Source organism: Psittacula echo (assembly GCF_963264785.1).
Source record: "Psittacula echo genome assembly, chromosome: 2".
In the NCBI taxonomy this organism is placed as follows: Eukaryota; Metazoa; Chordata; class Aves; order Psittaciformes; family Psittacidae; genus Psittacula; species Psittacula echo.
In genome coordinates, this window is record NC_137737.1 from 153,861,762 (window position 1) to 153,878,789 (window position 17,028).

Genomic DNA, 17,028 nt, shown 5'->3' on the forward strand with positions numbered 1-17,028 from the left:
TGAACAAGAAGCCATGCCATGGAATGCATGACCCAAACGCTGTGTTTGCTGGAAGTAAAAATGAGAGACAGACATTGTTCAAAGGGCAATCCAGCAGGTAAGTTTACCATCGTTTATGGAGAGTAGATCAATGTAAGAAGGTTCCCAATGAGAGAAGGAATTAATTGCAGTCAGCGTTGCTGGTGTATGTGCAGAAAGGTCACTGTGGGGCTGGAGCAGGAGATGAACAGACTGAAGTTTTTATTACACAGTGTTAGATGGAAATGCAGAATAATTACTTTTGCAAGCTTGCAAAGGATTAAAGTGATTTAAAGGGGATGAATCTAGCTGGAGCCCACTGCATCAGCTGCGTGACAGTAATTAATATGCAGATTACTTTGCATTAAGGCAACATTCTCCTTTCAAACTTTCAGTGACGTTTCAGTGGCACCTCAGGCCTTAGAATAGCTAGATAAAGTGTGGAAGATGTCATCCAAGTTCCTAATGTATCGATGAATTAATTTTCCAGGCTTCTTTTTAATGCCAAACAACTTAATTTGGGATTTAGATTTGAAGTTCTGATTTTACAATACAAATTCAAAAAGCGTTTAGGAAAACAATGTTCAAATGACTTACAAATATACATAGATAAAGTATATATACTATGGGTATATATAGATATAGGGATATATATAGCTATCGTGTATATATCTCTTTGTATAGATAGATAGATAATAGGGATAGATGGACTTGCTTTGGCTTGTATTTGTGCTTTGCAGCTATGTAAACGCCCCAGAGAACATTAGACATGCTTAAATGCTCAAGCTAATTATTCCCACATATTCATACTGCAGTAGCACTCACAAGCCCATCACGCACTAAGGTCCAACTGCTTTATTCATCTTATCAGTCAGACCTGAAGCTGCATGGACAGAGCTGGATGGTTGTAACAGGCTCCATCTGCAGTCCCAGACAAGGCAAGATGATGAATCAGGTCCAAGATTCACCCAGAGAACACAGTGAGGAGCAGCAGGAGACTGAGCAGGAAGCACGGCTGCAGAGAAAGCTGCAGGGAAGGTCTGAGGTCCATCCAGGAGACTGGAGCAGAGGCAGGACTGGAGACAAGCTACCTACAACCGAGGTCCAAGGTCCTTTTAGGAAACAAGGCCAGGCAAGTTCCTAAAATATCCACGGCATTTCCAATGTTGATCCCAGCTCCCAAAATACTTCTGTTGTCTGTCAGTTGTCTGTTGTACTTACTTATGCATGCTTAATAAGCATATGGTTAAACCAGTCATGATGTAGGCAAGTGCTCTTGACAGCCATGCTAATAAAGGAGAAAAAAGACTTGAGCGCAGGTTTTGTTACCTACTGCTTGATTTTCAAATAAGTCATAATATTCAACACTTCAAAGCACTCCTCACCTCTCACAACCAGGACTTGTATATCCATGCAATCTTCAAGACCACCATCCTATCAGTTTCCTTTTTAAGATTACTAAATCATTTTCATTCAAAAAACGAATTGCATCCTTATTTAAGATGCAGGTACCTGTCACTAACTAAAGATGCTGCTTTACTCTCTACTATTTTTATCTTACAAATGACAAAGAAGGATGGCAAGAAGGGCTCAGAAGGATTGGGACACCACTTGCAGTCAGCAGACAAGCTTATTATAGACGGCTTTTTAACTTTTGAGTAACAATGTAAGCAAAAGTTACATCTAGGGAGAAATGCTTTACTATTAGTTGTTCATTTACCCTAGGAAAATACGCATGCCATTACTACCGAGCTCCAACCTCGATCCACTGTGCCATTGGATGCTCACTTAGTGGTGATGAGCCCCAAGCTCATTGGCACTGGAGAATTAGTTCTGGGGTTTGTGTGCTGATGTTTTATACTCTTTACATATGCATAGCTAATTTTGGGTTTAGCCACATTAGCTGCTCCTCTCAATCTCTAAAACCTCCTGAGAAGTGGTGTAATTCCATTGGTTCCCATTTTCATGATACATGCTCCCAACACATGCAATTATTGCATGTGCAATTGGCAGCCTCACATTATTACTTTTATTGGCAGGCTCAATTATTACTTTCTAAATCAGGTATTTAACTAGTCCTTCTAAATCACGGGGAGGGTGATCTACACACAAATTCATACACCCTTGTGGTGTCAGCCCCAGTGAAATGGTTTGCGTTTGCGTTAAATCACACATCATCCACATCTTGGTGCCTTCTGTTTAAGAAGCCGGATCTATCTCAGAGAAGGTAAACTCCTTTAATATACAGAATCCTTTGAACGAGCACTAAGGAAGTCTAGACTGTGTTTTTAATACCCAAGCTCATTCAACTTTCAGCTCCCCAAAAGTATTTTCACTTCTAATGGTAGTAGCAAAATGAATGCTATCAAGGCTAATCAAAAAGGGGCACCATTTGCAAAACAAACTGTAAAAGCATTGACTGCCTCTGTAATCCACTGTAATGGTTTGTCCTCTGTTTCATTGCTAGCTCATAAAGAATATTAGGGATGAGGTAGCTTCTATGCTCTCATTCCCATGTATCTTTGGTGTTCATGTAAAATACACTTGCAGTGTATTTCATTAGGGTTCATGACACAAAATGATCTCTTATTTTCCAGATGATAACATTCTTTGAAGAAAACCACACAACAAAGCTTGTTCTATAAATTCCCATTAATAGCTTGATTTCATTCCAAAACACTGAAGACCTTTTGATCCCTTTTAATTTACCGAGGCTGATAAAGATATTTCCAGCCTTCCAGAAAAATTTATAGCACTCCCAAAGCCAGGCAGAGCTCTGTGCAATGCAGTGACTGTAATTCCCCTCTTCATCCACCTTCAACAAACAAGACTGTAAAAATATTTTTATGGAGAATAAAAAGGGCATTTATGGCACTGTCAGAGATGTTTATTTTGTACTTCTGTATTTTACTGGCAGCCAGTACTCTCTTCGAGACTTATGCTGGACTTTTCAATGAGGAATAAGTGACATAAGAATAACAAATTTATTTTGTTATTCTTTAGTTTGTCAAAGTGACAATTTTGCTCTTATTTCACATCCCATTAAAGCCCATCCCATCAATTCCTTCCAAGTAAGCTCTGACAAGCATCCTTGTTCGGTGTGGCTCTGAATGGGAGAAAGGCCTTATGTCATTTTGTTCTCCTTCGCTATTATTAAATGCTCAGAAACCTGATGTGTAAGAGAAACCTTTGAGGTCAGTTGCCCTGCTCTTCCCACCAGGCTCATTCCTAATGTCTGGCTGTATTTTGCTCAACGACACGAGCAACTCACGGAGGGCGGCTTCTGCTGTTTCAGGTCCTACCTTCTAAGCTAGTATCTCTCCCCAACAAGACGTTAATCCTGTTATTTGTCCTAGAGTTTCTTTTCCTTGACAGCGTTCTCATCATCCCATGTTTTTGTAGCATATTAAACCCTGCCCATTCTCCTTTGGTGAAATCCTTACGTATTGTTGATGAAGGTGCATGTGGGCACTTGGTATCAATCACCTGCTCAACTGATGTGAACACTTCAGGGACGGTGATTCTACCACTGCCCTGGGCAGCCTGTTCCAATGCCTGACCACCCTCTCAGTGAATAAACCATTCCTAATATCCACTCTAAACCTCCCCTGGTGCAGCTTGAGGCCATTGCCTCTTGTCCTATCAACTGTTACTTGGGAAAAGAGACCAGCCACCTCCTAGCTCCATCTTCCTTTGAACCTCCTTTCCTTTATCCAAAGGGTTTAGATATTAATGTAAAATTTATTAGGCACATTAAACTTCATTTAGAAAGCAGAGAGATAAAAACAGGTAGCTGCACAAAACCAAGCAAGCAGCTCTTGAACTCTTCAGCTGAAGAGTAGGAATACACTGACTATCTGGAGTCGCTCGCCATCCAGATGCTGCTGCAGCTAAGGTAGTCTATTTCATAGAATCACAGAATCATAGAATAGTTAGGGTTGGAAAGGACCTTGAGATCATCAAGTTCCAACTCCCGTGCCATGGGCAGGGACACCTCACACTAAACCATGCCACCCAAGGCCTCATCCAACCTGGCCTTGAACACTGCCAGGGATGGAGCATTCACAACTTCCTTGGGCAACCCATTCCAGTGCCTCACCACCCTCACAGTAAAGAATTTCTTCCTTATATCCAATCTAAACTTCCCCTGTTTAAGTTTGAACCCGTTACCCCTTGTCCCATCTCTACAGTACCTAATGAAGAGTCCCTCCCCAGCATCCTTATAAGCCCCCTTCAGTTACTGGAAGGCTGCTCTGAGGTCTCCACACAGCCTTCTCTTCTCCAGGCTGAATCTCCAGTAACCCCCAGTAATTGATTCCAGCAATCTCCAGTCCTGTACAAAGCAGAATTCAATTCCAAGGCTTCAGATCCACAGGATTATGTTTATGTACAAGCAGAGCATTTTTATCCATTAGAATTTAGCAAGAGAGAAATTTGATGGTTTCCTTTCTTTGCCTCAACTGTCTTCAAGATTAATGGGGAAACACAACAGACTTCAACAGAATATTTTGTTAGGAAAATAGAATAAGGGCTCTGTAATTTGCAGTCCTTTGAAATATGAGGCACTGCTTTTAATCCCTTAAAGTCTAATACTGGTAAGTTTCTGTTGAGAATAGGAACGCATGAACCTAACGAACTACCTTTACCTTTAAAATTATAGTAGAGATTAGTATGATACTGCATATTTATGTCATAATATCAAGCTTAATACTCTCAGGATGTGCCAAAATACACCTCTGTGACTGAGTGAACATGAAAGTCTTCCAAGATGAAAAGTTGTCCTCATTTCAAGGAAGAAATAAAGACAAAGGCAGTAGTGCTGCTACTGATGGAAATGATGTTTGCTAATGATGGGAAAGCTGGAAATGCAAACTGAGAAGCTGTCAAGCCATGTGCAGTACAACTCAGTAACCTCACTGTCATCACATTACAAATGGGAAAAGAACATTGCAGTTTATCACAAGGACTGTATTATTAGCATTACCTCAAGAAACCACATTGTTGCTAATGATGCAGTCTGCAAATGAGCTCATGTCTTTCCCTGTTGAAACCCTGACATCCAGCTCAAACATCCCTTCAAAAAGCAGAAACTGTAATCTGGTAATTAACTGCAATTAAGAAAACTCCACAGCCACAAACCACAAAACAAACTGTAACAACCCATTTACTCCGATTTGGTTACACCATCTGTTTCACCCAGCTCTATGTGCACTCTGATAAGTCACCATTATTTTCAAGCAAAAGAAGTAAAACACAAAACTCAATGTTCAATTCCAGTTGCAGAGTCCTTAGTTGAACCTCACTGTTCTTACATAAACGCAACTCCACATTTAAGCAAGGCACTGAAAGACAAGCTTGCAGTCTTTTAAGGCATAAGACTGGTTGATAATTCTTTTACCTCCATAAAAGATTAGGTGTGACTTTGGAAAAGAGTTCTCCCAAAGTGGTCAGTCTTGAGTATTCAGGATGCTTTTATCCCAAGAGCTTGATATGGAGAAGGACCAGGTGCCTAAAATTTCCTCACTTGGTGAATTTTCACATCTCCATCAACTACTTTAGCTTCAACAATCTGGAGCGGCTGATGTTAAACCTTCTTCACAGGCAGGCACAAAGAGTTCAACAATCATGTCCTGATCCTGAAAGTTTTCCTCACATGCCAAACACTTGGATCTTAAAGCATCTGAATTTGAGTATCCTGCAATATTATTTCTGCTACTTTCTTCCTTTCTTTGCTGTGCTAACAGTACTTGTTCATTCTTGAGATGCAGGGGCTTTCTATGTATTTTGACTTGGGTTGTTTTTAAGTTTGTAAAGCACATGGCCATGTTGTGAGCAAATTTATTGCAATGTGAAAGCATTTTTCTTTTCCTTTATTAAGACCAAACAGATTAAGTGTCATATTCTGTATGGCAGTGCTAGGATGTTGTGTGGGCCCAAAACTTCATAGTTTTAGAAGGAATTTATTACAGCATTCTGAAAATAGACTTGCAGCAATGTTCCTTCTATAATCGGTTGAAAACACGCAAATAAAAGCATTGAGGTATATATACTCAAAGAGTGTAATTCCTTGTTATAGTAGGGACAATTGGTCTAACATTATCATTTCTGTAGTACTCCTATCTCTAGCTGTGATTTCATAAAACCCAAATTTGAGGTAAAACAGCAAAGTAGAATTATGTGGTTCCTTTCTTTTTTTGTCCCATGGACTGCAGGTGAGGGATACAGACCCTGTACAAAGCCTCTATTAGTGCAGCTTCATGTAAGTTAGGATGCTACAATCACTGGTTAAATCCAGAAACAGTGCTGGGATCTAGAGGAACCACAACCAGCCACAGAAACCAAACCACATCAGAAAAGTAGGCAGATGCCATCTTCTTCTCTACTCAGGAAAGAGATATTACCTTCTGTGGATATAATAAATTAGGGATGTGAAATACTTTGGAACCTCCCTTTCCCATGCCCTCTCCTGTGCCTTTTGCCCTGTGAGGTCCAAATCTTCCCCTTTGCGCACAGATGCTTATACCATCCTGTAACATGAGGTCTTTCCGGAAGTAATGCTCCTAGTTAGTTCCTAGTAAGACCTTTTGAAGAAGACAACTTCAAGCACAATAATCCTACCTTGCATTAAATAAGACTCTGCTGCCACTAAAATAATTTGCAGTTTCCTTTTTCATTCTTTGCTTCCAAGACCTATCTCCATTCCATGCTCAACACAGTCCCAGAAACATTTGTGTGTTCTCAGCTGTGCAGATGAGTTACTCGATTTATGCATGCATAGGCTTTGAAAGACTAATATTTGCCAAGTGTTAGCCTAAAGCCAGAATACTCTTCAGGTGTCAAAAAAAGAGGAAAAAACAGAAGATCATATAGTGTAGTAAATGCTAATGAAAATGACTGGGGTGTGGGAAGAATGTATAATCTGCAGAAACAGGAGCTACTTGACTAACAAAACAGTAACAGCTTGTATCCCTGAACTGAAAAGGTCACTTAACCCTCAGATAAGATTAACTGGATAAAAGGAGGTGAATCTACACCAGAACCAATCTGTGCTGTTTAGGTGCTAACAGAAGCAGAGCTTGTCAAGCTATAGATTTAATTCTTACCTTCTTGGTTGTTCTAAATCCAGACGAAAGACAACTGGAGCAGCCATGGCCTCTCCAAACAAGCGCCTGGTATAAATAAAGCTCTTTGTTTAATTTGTGCTTCTGAAAAAATGCAAATCTTTGGACATTCACTTTGTAAAGTACCATTGCTTGCATTAAAGAGGAAGTACTTATCTCCTGGTAGCATTACAGATGTTGCTATTCTAGAAAGAAGAAAATGTATTCGTTATGGAGGGGAGAAATCAATGTGCAGTACACAACACAGCGGACAGTCCTACCTGACTTAGACCTCCTATGTTTCCAACCATTGCATTTCCAAGCAGAGTTAAGCCCCAAATTGAAAAGTATTTTTTAAAGAAATAACATTTTAAAAAAAGGGATAAATTAAATTAACAAAAATGTTTATGCTTTAGTGTAGGAAAATCTGATATAACTCATAAATCACACCTTAAATCACATTAAGTATGCATGGTCATGACATAGTGGAATTAAAATCAACAAAAAAGCCCCAAATCAAAACCCTTCCTCCAAATGCAGACTTGCCTCTCACAGATGTAAGTACTGAGTCAAACTGGAAATAATTTACTTAAGAACTCTTGAGTGATGCATAGCAAAACACATTTCTGTTTTCCTACCCCAGTCAGGTGATAATAATACAATACATTGTTGAATTGATTCAGAAAGGTTTTAGGTTAAGAACATAGCTGTCTCACCTCATACGATTATGATGCTCTTCCAAATGTGGTTTTAACCACAAGTGGGCCATGAATATTTCAGTAAATTCTAAGAAAACTTTTTCAGGCTGCTTTCTTCTCTGTTAGCTAACAGAAAGCATTATTCTTGCATATCAACACTGACTTTTAGCCAGTAATTACAAACCCAAAGTTTCTTCAGCTGATTAATCAAGTTGATACATTTGGTGCATCACTTTCTATCATGCTGCGAATGTTACTAAACACTTCATGGCCCATTCTAGTCAAGATTACTGAAGATACAAGAAATCAATACTCACATCTGTGACCAGCTCTGGCTAGTTACGCCAAATGGCAAAAAGGTCGTCATCCAAACATAATGTCCCAGGGGCATCTTGGGCACTTTCAAGATTAAACCAGAGGAAACATAACTACCACCAATGTCAAATGATTTTCAGTTCTTTTCCATCCCTAATCGCCACAGTTAAGAGAGAAGCTACCACTAAACGTTTGTACTCTGATTCTGCACAGCCTTAACAGAATCCAGCAGAATTAGAAGGGGCAGACAACCAACTCAAGAAATCAGAGCATTAGAAGACAACATGACAATTTTGTTATTCATTAATAACTTTTATAGCTCAAATTCAAAAATATTAAATCAGAAACAATTCAAGATTCAGGAATTAAAATCCGGAACTATATACATGCATAATTAAGAATATCTAGATTCCTCTCAATATTTACTTAAGCTTTTTATACAAGTTCTTTCACACAACCATATTTACAAACTTATCTGTTTAAAACATATGAACATACATCTTTTATAGCATTTACAAATTATTTGAATATAATTTTTGAGTAATTTGAATATAATTTTTTTTGTACTAACATAAGAATATTTCATTGATTTGACAGATTTGGTTTCATCATATGGTACTGGACAGGTATTTATCCAGTGGAATATCATTATTCAATTAGCTAAATAAAAGACATTGAACTGGTACCCAGAATTATCACATATGGCTTTTAAATACCTCCCAAACTCAAAGGATCATCTCACAATTGCAGCCCATCTGTGGTATGTTTCTAATTAAAGTCTTGAGGCTTTGTATGGGCTAGACCCTCAACGTGGCAAACACGTTCTAGGCATGTACTCAGAAACAAGAACCCTTGCAATTTAAAGAAAATAACTGTGCTTCCAGTGAATTAAGCACATATTAAATATGTATAAAATGGGACGTGAGGACTTTTCTAGGCATTCTAGCTACCTTTTTATAGGATACTTTATTGTCATGGGATAACATGGTTTTGACCAGTCTTTCTGGGGGTTTACAGGAATGAAGTGAGAGAGAGGGCCATGAAGATGATCAGAGGGCTGGAGCACCTCTCCTAGGAAAACAGACTGATAAAGAGAAGGGAGAATGCAGCTCCTGGGGAACCTCACAGGAGACTTCTAGTACCTAAAGGGGCTGACAGGAAAGCCGGAGAGGGATTTTTTACAAGGGCATGTTGGGATAGGACATGGGGAAACGGCTTTAAACTGAAAGAGGGTAGATTTAGATTAGATGTAAGGAAGAAATTCTTCCCAGTGAGGGTGGTGAGGCCCTGGCCCAGGCTGCCCAGAGAAGCTGTGGCTGCTCCATCCCTGGCAGTGTTCAAGGCGAGGCTGGACAGGGCTTGGAGCAACCTGCTCTAGTGGAAAGTGTCCCTGCCCACGGCAGGGAGTTGGAACTGGATGAACTTCAAGGTCCATTCCAATCCAAACCATTCTGTGAATCTATGATTTCTTATATACAGAAAGTCTGAGGAGGTTTTGTACATAATGTAAGTTACTGATACAATCTAACCAGTCAGATCACTATCTAGTAACAAGGTCGCACTTCACAAATTAACTAAAAATGTCAGTTTGCTTACTTTTGTGTAGGAAAAAAAAACCCCAAACTTTTGGCTTTGGCAAATCAAGTAGCCATTTCCTCTGTTCTCTAGAGCTCTTGCACTGTTTGTTCCACAGTTTGCTCTTCTACAGGCTGCACAGCTTCCTGAACATAAACTATGAATTCTGAAGCCTCTCCTCCCTGCGTATAGACAGTGACTGTCTCAATCCCCTCCACTTCATCTGATGAAACTACCAGGTGATGCTGCTCAGAGAGCTCCACTGAAGCCTGCTGCAGCGTCTCTTGAATCATCAAAGTGTGGTTGGCTGATTGCTCCTCTTCTTTTACCTAAGGAGAAATTGAAGAGGTTACAGGAATTTCACCTTTTCGAGAAGTACCCGGTATCGTGATGATTACTGGAAACACAGCACAGAAATTAGCAATCAGGTCATTTTGAAAGCAAATGTCAGTCTTACAAGAATTTGTTGTGAGCACTTCTGATTAGTAAGCGTAGAGACAGAATACTGAAAGCAGCAATGCAGCATCTCAGTGATATGCACAGGGAGCTGCATAGTTCCACAATGTAGGTCTTTGCGGACAGCTTTAATCTTTAAGCCGTCGTTCATTCAAATCTGCTCTTACCGAAATAAATCTCAAGTCAAACAATTCCTCTAGTAACAGTGAGATGAGAATGCATCAAAAAACACATGAAACCACATCTGGTGTACCCATCTCTTTCTCTTTTTTTTTTCCTTATCCAACCCATTGTTCATTGTAAACCTTAATAGACTTTCATTAGAAAGCTGTGAAATATAAATATTACTGAAACAGACTCCTAAGACCCCTGTTTGTGAAGCAGCAATTTGTACATTATTCAAAGGGCAGTGACAGAAACAATTGAAAATAACAGCATTTTTACTGAACATTCTGCTTCCTGTCAAAAAGAAAAAGCCAATACAATTTGGAATCGCACTGCAAAGAGCTCAAACAGCTGCCTGTCAATTATTAACATACAGTACTTACAGGAATCCAAGAACAAATATTACTTAACACATCCATACAGAATTTCTATGCAAAGTACTCCAGGCCAGTAAAAACACATCAAAACCTGTAAGTCATGTGGAGGAACTGCATTCCCACAAGTTAGTGATAATATCATGTACTTTTGAGGACAGAATGGAATAGCAATTTTTTGGTATGCAAGGTATATGCAAAGGCATTTCTTAGATGTTTTCAATACATTACCACTCCCTGTGTTCAGTGGAGAGAGCTGTTGCATTTCACAGAACCACAGAATTGTTTAGATTGGAAAAGACCTTTAAAAATCTGTACGTTTGCTTGCTTTTGTCTAGGAAAAAAACCCCAAACTTTTGGCTTTGGCAAATCAAGTAGCTATCTCCTTTATTTTCTAGAGCTCCTGCAGTGATTGTTCCACAGCTGATTCTTCTACTGGCTGCATAGCTTCCTGAACATAAACCATGAGTTCTAAAGCCTCTGCACCCTGTGTATAACAGTCACTGTCTCATCGATCATCTGTGATCAAGTCCAAATGCTAACTCAGCATTGCCAAGCCCACCACTAAACCATGTCCCGAAGCACCACATCCACACATCTTTTAAATACATCCAGGGATGGGGATGGCACCACTTCCCTGGACAGCCTGTTCCAGTGCTTGACAACCCTTTCAGGGAAGAAATTTTTCCTAGTATCCAATGTAAATGTCTCCTGGTGCAAGGTCAATCTATTTCCTCTTGTCCTATCGCTTGTTACGTGGGAGAAATGATCCCCCACCTCACTCCATCCTCCTTTCAGGCAGTTGTGGAGAGAGATAAGGTGCCCCCTGAGCCTTCCTTTCTCCAGACTAACCCCTCTCCAGGTCCCTCAGCCGTTCCCCATTGTGCTCCAGGCCCTTCACCAGCTCCATCGCCCTTTTCTGTCCCCACTCAAGCACCTCAGTGTCTTTCTTGCAGTGAGGGTTCCAGAACTGAACACAGGATTGGAGTTGAGGCCTCACCAGTGCCCAGTTCAGGGGGATGATCATGTATCAAGTTCAAGAAAATATAGTTAACATCAGTATTGCTGCTTAAGAGGGGAGTGGCAACAGAAGGAGAGAACTACAGAAGAGGTTCCAAGCATGTGTTTGACTCCTTACAGGCCAGCAAGGAGAAAAAGGGTTCTATATGTTTGTTTTCCTGCTGCTCTTTCCTAATTTCCCTTTTTTCCCTAAGCAACCATTTCCATTGTTGTACACTGTCTTTTTATTCCATGTTTAAAGTATCTGTCAGTTGAAGATTTCAGACACGCACAAATCCCTCAGGACTTCACTTTGAACTTTCACTCAATCCATCAGGCTATACAAAGCCTTTTCTTCAACAAGTGTGCTCAGGTGTTAAATTATATGGAGGCCTGAGAGTCAGTATGCCTGTAATATATCAATGAAATATATGTGGGTTTTTACCTGGTGAAAGATTTAACACCTAAAGGGAATCTTGCCATTGTTACTGACCTTAATGCAATGACACAATCGTACCTACTCATGCTGATTCTGGCTTTGTTGCACTGGATTCAGAGTATAGGGATAAAACGACAGGAATGGGCTGAAGTCCTTTCCATGTTCTATTTCTTTTACCAAGCATATCTGAACATTTTAATTGAAAGTTACTTTAAACAACTTCTGCTGGCTGGACGCTTGCCTTGATACAGTAAGATTTGCAACTACCCTCAGAAAAGCTAATTCATGTTGTCATAAAATATGGGAACCAACAAAGTACCCTTTCCCAATGGAAGCTTGAGCCCCTCTTTGAAAAGCAAGGAGCTAAATCACTAAAAGAAACAGCACTGTTAAATTCCTTCTCTTGTTCCTCCCTACCCTTCTCATTTTTGTTTTTTTCATTATTAAAGAAACTGGAAGTTCTACTGAAAGCAATAGGAATGTTGTGATTCATACACAGGACTCCCTTTTCACAACTGTCCTTGTCTCTCTCCTGAGGCTACTGCTTCTCTGAGGCTACTTTCCTGCTCCAGTGTCTGCTCCTGCATGAAAGGAAAGAACATACACAAGATCTACTAATGAAGATCGTAAAAGGGAGACAGAAGTCTAATCACCAGCAAACTCAGGAGAGAAGCTGCAGTTAAAGAGGTTACATAATTAAAATCTCACAGCCTGTTATGAATCAGCTCACAATTACAGCCCTTGATGATAAAGACCCTCACACTAACACACAGAGGTGTCTGAAATTTGGCCCTTCAATTATTTAATACACACTAAGTTCTCCTGTGTTAGTGCACTCTATGTTATCCTCTGACAATGTGCTTTCAGTCAGAAAAATTACACTACGTTTGCTAAGAGCTGCAAGAATACATCACACAGTCTGAGAAGGATCTTGTACAGTCTCATTTCAGTCATTTTAAACCAAAACCAGCAAATAATTTTGAATACAGTTTTGTAAGTGTATATAAATAACAAAGAAAGGAAAATAACTAAAGCACACTTGACAAGAAAATGAAATGAAACCAGAATCTCATTCAAGTCAATAGTAGCAATCTAATATTTTTTCAGTTTTATATGCTTTTGAAATGAAAATGGCCAATAAAGAAAGTTAATTTAACCTCCTTACCTGACTTTATCGATGTGATTTTATTACTCTTGTCATGGAGGGTAAAGAAGACTAATGCCCTTATTTCTGATGGTTCTAGCTTCCAGTATCTTTATTGGACAGCTATCTGTAACCCTTTTAGTTTGATAAATCACCGCCTTATTCTGGATATTTACATTTCAAGTCGGTTCAATGTTTACATGCTTCTGCTTGGTTCCTATTAGATCGTTCCACAGGGAATCATCTTGGAATGTTAATTTACATTCCTCAGATTGATGAAACAGTGGAACAGCTGCCATCGGAATGAATGAAGTCACTACACTCAATTCTTTTTATTGGCATCTGAAATCTTTTGAAGACTAACATCCAAGACCTCTTTTCTGTTTGAGAGGCAGCTGAAAAGCATCTGGCTGCTTATCCTTCTCTGAAGAATGACAGCAAGTGGCTGAAGCCACAAACAGCTGGTGTATTAAATCGATTCAGTACCTGCATCGAAATTCTTTACTAGATAAATGTGTCTCTCAAAAGCCAAAGGGACTTCCCCCCTGACGTCTTCATAAGAAATTTAACATTTCTAACTTATAAATGTTCTTAATTCAAATATCTGAGGACCATCTAAATACATATAAGTGACATCTCTTAGAGGTATCGCTTCCTCTCAAAACAATCAAGTATTTTTAATGCGAGACAAATTAATTCCAGTCATTAAGGAAGATGACTTATGCTTCTTCCCTTCCCTGAAAAAAAGTAAAAAAATACTTGCAGTAAGATGCTAAAGCCTCTTGCTTATTCTAGAGCACATCCTGAGAAATAATATCTTCAATTTTCTTTGAAGTCAGCAGGAGTTGCGGGTCCACAGTGTTTAAAATAGTCTTGCTGGGCTAGACTCCAAATCCTCTTCCTTTATTTCAGTTTGAATGCTGCCTTTCAGTTTACCATGAAGAAGAAATATTAATCACAGAGATCTTGCAGGATTTTGAAACCTTACACTGGGTTACAGATGCTCCTATTTATATCATGAGAGAGAGCCTTATATATGATATATGATGTACCAGCTTCTCTACCATTTTGTTCAGTGCCATTTGAATAATTTGAACTCTCTCTGTTCTAGTTTACATATGGATATATTGTGTGAAAACCACATACAGACACACACAGAAAACACTGCAGTTTGATCATATGAACCTCTATAATGAGCTACAAAACAAAGACAATCTGGCGCTCCATAGTTTTGGAATAATATGAGCGTTGAATATTAATGACTTGCTTTGCATAACATAAAGAACGCAAGCTAGCAAACAAAAGTTCATACTGGTGAGGGAGACGTTTACAAAGTCTTAGCAACTGGCTGGCTGAATATATCCTGACAGAAAGACTGTGACTAGCAACTCATCTGGGAAAAGGCTGTATCACCACATTTCCCTCTGAGGAAGTATGGCAACACAGCTAAAATCTGATAGCAAGATTCCTGTTCTTGAAACGATGGCAATCTGTTACCCCAGTTAAAACTTTCCTTTGCTGGCACTGTCACCTTAAGCATCAAATTGCTCCATGCCCTAAAGCAACCAGAAACGTGACAATCAACCTGTATGTAACTCCACGTACTAGCAAATTTTCTAGATGAACACCAGCACCAAGCATAGTGCAGTTACGAATCAAAGCCAGACTGAAATAAAAGGTGTGTTGCTGCAGCCTTTGACATGACAGCCATGCTAATATTATTATTTATTTGTGAAGATTTGTTACACTCTATAATACTGTTCTGTGATCAGCTTCAAGCTGATATGTAATCTTTGCTGTGCATTGCTACTGCTGTCACTTTGAAGAAAGTCACTGTTACCATGGTAGGATTTTACTGAAGCCTGAAGAGATCACAGAATAAAAGGATGAAAGGAACTAAAATAAAGGGTGAAACGCATGGAAACCCTTAAGTGTTTCCTTAAGCTTCACAAAGATCTGCTTAGCTACTGAAACACTTGATACACTTACTCTTCAGAGCAAATTATGCAGAAGTCTAGGTTGAAAATAGGTCACTATGCTTTTCAGGAAGAGCGTTAACCCTGCACTCCAGAGTGTACAGAGGTAGAACATCAGTCCTGTCTCTTATTTCTGAATGGGAGAAAAACGAAAGAATTCTGCAATGCAGCAGCCAATTGCTGCTCTTTGTTGTTAACAGCACAGTGCTTTGGACCAGAACTTGGATTATATCAGATAAGCTATGTGAAAAATGTATTTCATGGCCCAAAAGACCTTATAAGTTCCATATAGGAAGCAGATACAGAAAAAGAAGAATGGGGGAGTACAACACAAATGAGACAGGAGTAGTCTTGTGTGACAGACATTAGTATCAATATAGCAGTATAACCACAGATAATTACTGTCACCATATTTTTGAGGAGTAATTGAGAGAAGACAATGAGGTACACATTGCTCTTCATTAAAAATCCACATAACTAAGCACAATATGGAAAAAGGTGTTAAGAAACTTGTTTGAAAATGGTAATGAGCAATTAAATCTTCATGGCCTGAGCAAAGGTAGGAGTCAAAATTTTCACAGTCAATGAGAAATGTGTTCCTAAGCCAGAAAGGAGTAAAGAGCCTTGGAAACAAAAACAAACGTCTGTTTGATGTGGCACAAAAGAACATCAAGTGAACAGAACTCTGACAAAGAAGGGAAGAGAAAATCAATCCTTGAATTCCTCTGAAAGAATACAAAAGGGGCAAAACATACACTGTGAATGTTAGGAGAAAAGTTTTTTGTTACCAAAACCTTGCCACGCAAACCCAATACAGTATTACAGGCTTAAGCATGGCAAACTGGCAGCACAATTGTCTATCAGAGTCCCAATCAAAACCTCTAAAAAACAGATAACACACAGCCAAATTTAACAAGTTACTATTGCATGCTGATTAAATTCCTGCTTGAAACCAGGAACCCAAAATCGACTCGTCTGCTTCAGTAATTTGGGGCAAAAAGAAAAATGCAACTTTGCATAAGGAACTGTACATGGTTTCTACCTTTTGTTTCAAAGGCATTCGGCACAATTCACTACATTTATGAAAAATAAAGACATTACTTAAACCAGAAAGTATCTTTCTACTATTACACATTCCTTCTAACAAGCACTGGAAATGGAAGAGCAACAACCGTGAAGAAAATAATGCTGATGGACATAGAGTGAAAAGGGGGAACCCTTTTGATGCAGTGAGGGATTCAAGAAATAAGCTTCAAGGATAAGTAATATTTCCTGCCGTTTCTAAGCACTTATTAGGCTCTTTCCTACTTATTCTTCAAACTTAGCACTCTTTGCTCTCACCTTTTCCCCACCTTGTTACATGTTTTGGCCTTTAAGCAGCGCAGAACAACTCAACTAGCATGCCATAAACTAACATCCATTAGTTCTTTCAGAAAGAGATCCAGACTGGATCACTAGGAACTGCAAAGGACTCAAACTGACAGGGATGCACTTCTCCTGCCATGCTGCGATTCAAGCTTCAGTGTGGCTTTTTGCCAATCTCAGATCATACTGGTAACACTTCATATCAGTGATTTTCTTCTCGGGCATTTGGTGTGTATGATGTTCCTTAGCAGCCACATGTTTCCATAGCTGTCACACAAGATTTCTCCCAAATTAAATACCAGAAAAAGCTCAACTTTGATGATAGGTCAGTATACTGACTCTTAGGCAAGAATGAGCTGAAGTAATTTTGGGCTCTAGACACCACCTTTGAAAGGCCTCATACA

At 39.4% G+C, this 17,028-nt stretch overlaps 1 protein-coding gene across 4 annotated transcripts in view; it reads right to left on the bottom strand.

Annotated features, from left to right (window-relative positions):
• Positions 1-401: 401 nt before the first annotated feature.
• The window catches only part of ZFAT (zinc finger and AT-hook domain containing), an 83,299-nt gene continuing 66,672 nt past the window's right edge, over positions 402-17,028 (bottom strand). Inside the window, exons 16-18 of one of the 4 annotated variants that reach the window (XR_013956317.1) lie at positions 7,122-10,035; positions 1,240-1,306; positions 402-1,109 (exon numbers count right to left, since the gene is read on the bottom strand). Coding sequence is in view for 1 of the 4 variants with exons in the window: in XM_080611920.1 (XP_080468046.1) it covers positions 9,796-10,035 (240 nt within the window). In the remaining 3 variants the exon portion in view is untranslated. Of the gene's footprint in view, positions 1,307-6,792; positions 10,036-17,028 lie in introns of those variants that run through there. The other 3 variants (XR_013956318.1, XR_013956319.1, XM_080611920.1) reach the window with 3 other exon arrangements.